At 30.2% G+C, this 1,475-nt stretch overlaps 1 protein-coding gene across 1 annotated transcript; it reads right to left on the reverse strand.

Moving 5' to 3' along the window:
* Positions 1 to 552: 552 nt before the first annotated feature.
* LOC145007476 (2S seed storage albumin protein-like) lies at positions 553 to 933 on the reverse strand. Its single transcript, XM_078966408.1, has one exon. It carries the CDS (start codon positions 931 to 933, stop codon positions 553 to 555), a length of 381 nt encoding a protein of 126 aa, XP_078822534.1.
* Between the last annotated feature and the right edge of the window lie 542 nt (positions 934 to 1,475).

The following is a 1,475-nucleotide window of genomic DNA, read 5'->3' on the forward strand; positions in this document are numbered from 1 at the left end:
AGTTTTTCATTTTGTTTTTCTAATTATATTTAACTTTTCAATTTTTTTTCACTAACTTATAGTTTGTTTCACTATAATCTTCGCTATTAAATATTAAATTCGTGATAATCATATGGTTGTAATCCTCAAAGCATATAACTAAATGTTTTTTTGACAAGATTAAAGTGAAATATAAACTCTAGATTTTATACTATTTCGTTTATTTTATTAAATTAGGAGGCTTTATAAAACATTTCACACAAAGATAATGATAAAGTAATTAAATTTTGTTTTAAAAAACTGTTCAGTAATTAAAGAATAATTAAGTTGATAGATTCTTGTTTGATAATGCTAAAAGAACTACAGGTTGATGATTGTAAGTGCTCTCACTAAACAATAAAAAACATTCCTAACATGAAACTTTGGTCACTCGTTTATTGATATATTTTAGCAAACATGTCTTGTCAATGACAAGATGACTTACATAGTTTTGTGTAATTAATTTAATCTGTCAACTAAACAGATCATACAAACAACATCATATTCAAGTGTAGTTATAAACCGACTGGTTGATTAAATTTTACAAAATGTAGGTCCTAATTTGCATATTTTTGGCAGATTTGGAGCTTCTTGCAATAGCCGCTTCATGCGTGAAGTATCCCAAACAGTTCCTTGTTGTTGTACACGCACAAATTCTCGTATCTCCATGCATCGACATGACTCATCTAACTTCCCAAGTTGTTGACAACAACGTTGTAGAAGTGAGTCATGTGGCTTTTGCTCTTCTTGTTTCATGGCAGTAGTAGTCTCAATCCTCGATAAGAACATGTGACAGTATTGCATAGATTGTTGTTTGATCTGCTTAGGACAATCCACTTCTGTTGAAGCCTGTACAAGAGTTGCTATGCTGATCACAAAAAGAAGTACTGCGACGATTGCATGTCTTGTTGCCATTGTAGATAGAGATTGATGGGTTGATATGTGTACCTGTTGGTTATTTATAGAAGATTTTATGTGATAGGATGGTCTTTTTATATGTTATCTTGATCTTTGGTACACAAGAATTGAATATTTCTTGTTTCATAAATAGAGCAGAAATGTTTGACAAAACAAGTTATTGTTTGTATGTGTTATTTTTGACAATGGATGGCGAAAGATAATCTATTTATAGAAAATATGACATGATATCATTTGAAAGCATGAATTCTAATTTATCAACATTCAAAACATTACGTCTTAGGTTCTTTGTATTATGTGTATATCCTTTTCTGTTTGCATTTTATATTGTGTGACTAACAGTGACGAAGCCTAGCCTCATTGTTTTAATGTTGTTTTAGCTAAACTAAATGAGATTATTAATTTAGTGTTATGTTATATTAATCTACTTACGGGGATGATGTCTAGACTGAATTTAGTGAAGTGTTTAAATTGAGATTTCCAAACGTTATACTTGTATACCAAACGGATCTTACCTCCAATATGATCATACCTGGTTG

Source organism: Lactuca saligna, chromosome 7 (genome assembly GCF_052625555.1).
Source record: "Lactuca saligna cultivar CGN05327 chromosome 7, ASM5262555v1, whole genome shotgun sequence".
In the NCBI taxonomy this organism is placed as follows: Eukaryota; Viridiplantae; Streptophyta; class Magnoliopsida; order Asterales; family Asteraceae; genus Lactuca; species Lactuca saligna.

Coding starts and splice junctions, on each gene's coding strand:
- LOC145007476 (XM_078966408.1), bottom strand. CDS start 933: ATGGCAACAAGACATGCAATCGTCGCAGTACTTCTTTTTGTGATCAGC.